General features: G+C 28.6%; 1 protein-coding gene across 1 annotated transcript in view; it reads left to right on the forward strand.

The window, feature by feature from the left end:
- Positions 1-2,500, forward strand: part of nell2a (neural EGFL like 2a) — a 134,126-nt gene that overhangs the window by 127,144 nt on the left and 4,482 nt on the right. Inside the window, 1 exon segment of the mRNA XM_056451817.1 lies at positions 2,433-2,500. This exon segment is cut by the window's right edge and continues 109 nt beyond it. Coding sequence (XP_056307792.1) covers positions 2,433-2,500 — 68 coding nt within the window.

A 2,500-nucleotide genomic window follows, 5' to 3' on the forward strand; every position in this document is an offset into this window, starting at 1 on the left:
TTGGGGCTTCTCCACACCGTAACTCTCCTGAATGTAGGAAAGACAGTGAAGGTGGACTCATCAGAGAACAATACATGTTCCACATTGTCCACAGCCCAATAATTTCACTGTCTGCATCATTGAAACTGATGTTTGGCACTGGCACGCGTGAGGTTTAACACTCGAGTGTACGAACACTCATGTGTTAGTAAATATCAAATAAATATCATAAAACTAAATAATATTGTATTTATTTTATATATTACACCATATAATAAAATATATGATGTTATTGTTAGCTTATTATTTATTTAAAATTATTAAAGCACTTATTTCAGAATGATTTACTTCATAAAAATTCGGAAAAATATAATATTATTAAATAAAATGTAAAAAAAAAAAAAAGTAATGTTAATTTAATTAATGTTTATTAATGTTTAATAAATCATACAATTTTAATATCAATAATCTGTTTTTAAATATTAAGATACTAATGGTCACACTTTATTTTAATGGTCCATTTGTTGAATTTAAGTTACATTGCATCTACATGTCAACTAATGCTCAGTAGATTAGAAGTAGACTGTTAGTAGAAGTAGTTAAATGTCTGCTGAATGTCTGTATCAACAGATATTAAGCAGACAGTCTACTAATACTCAAATGGACCATCAAAATAAAGTGTTACCATACTAATAGTTACTATTATACTAGTAATAAGACCATAAATAATTAACAAAATATTGAATATATTTATTCCCCTATAAAAGCAATGATCAGTGTTATAATGAGCTGCTGCGGTGAGTTTGGATGTGAATAGTTTGTGCGTAATGAAAGAGCGTTTGCTGAAGGAGAAACGCACTGAAGCGCTCGACTCACATTTCATTAAAGCCATTGACCTCCATCAATTTGGCTGGTCACAGTCTCTAATTAAGTCTTTAATTGAAATGTTTTCTTGCATCTGGAGGAGCCGATGAGCGCGACGCGTCTCAGATATTAAAGAATCAATCCAGCAATTAGAGCGCTCGTAGTGAAGGACAGAGAGCGAGAATCAGCCTTAATAAGCCGCCCGACGTTAATTAATGTGAAGAGCGAGAGCTGTCAATCAAACTCTGATCTCAGGTCAGTCTGGAGGAGACACTTCACTCACAAAACAACACCGAATTACACCAGTATATGAAGATTAAACTCAATATCGAAATTAAATTAGCTGCATAAAAATGTTCATAAAATTAAAACCATTTTCAGAAATATTATATCTTTTAAAAATCTAGAATCTGAAATATAATTTCATAACGTTTATTTTTTTAAATAAGAGTCTAATAAAGGTAATATTACAAAGCAAATATTACAAAACATTTAATTTTTGCATGCATAACTTTAAGAAAATAGCTTTTTTACTAATTAATAACAATAATTATAAATAATTAACAGCATTTTCATATGAATTAAACATATGAAATTAAATTGAGTTTTTCTTTTATATTTGTAATATTTTGTTATTGTTTTTTCATTATTTGTAAATCATTAAAGAGAAATATTGTAATTATAATATTAAATAGAATAATTAATATAAATATTCCATAATATTATAAGTGCTGTCAAACGATTATTCGTGATAGATCACATCCAAAATAAAAAGTTCCTATTCACAAAATACATGTGTGCGTGCTGTGCATGCTTTTGTGTATGTAAATATATGCATGAATATATTGTATCAAATATTTGTTTCTATTTATATAAATGATATATACATATTCATATATTCATGTAAAATATAATTATTTCTATATTTTTGTTTGAGTCAGATTTATGTTTATTTTTCCCCCAATTTCTGTTTAACAGAGGGCAAATTTCTTCAACACATTTCTAATCATAGATCAATAATCAATAATCAATAATATTGATTAAATAATCTAATCATAATAGTGTTAATAACTCATCTCTAATAACTGATTTATTTTCTCTTTGTCATGATGACAGTAAATAATATTAGACTAGATATTCTTCAAGACTCTTCTATACAGCTTAAAGTGACATTCAAAGGCTTCACTAGGTTAATTAGGTTAACTAGGCAGGTTAGGGTAATTAGGCAAGTTATTGTATAACAGTGGTTTGTTCTGGAGACTATCAAAATAAATATTGCTTAAGGGGGCTAATAATATTGACCTTAAAATGGGTTTTAAACAATAAAAACTGCTTTTATTCTAGCCGAAATAAACAAATAAGACTTTCTCCAGAAGAAAAACTATTATCAGACATACTGTGAACATTTCCTTGCTCTGTTAAACATCATTTGGGAAATATATGACGAAGAACAAAAATTCAAATATATATATACACACATACATTTACTCATTTAAACACACACACAGATATATATATATATATATATATTTATACTTGTTTATATAATCAAAGGTATGTATGATCATGTGTGTGTTTGTGTGTGACAGGAGGGTCAGGTGAAGTGCAGACGGATGGTGTGTGACTGTGAGAACCCGACGGTGGATGTGTTGTGCTG

Source organism: Danio aesculapii, chromosome 25, assembly GCF_903798145.1.
Source record: "Danio aesculapii chromosome 25, fDanAes4.1, whole genome shotgun sequence".
Taxonomy (NCBI): Eukaryota; Metazoa; Chordata; class Actinopteri; order Cypriniformes; family Danionidae; genus Danio; species Danio aesculapii.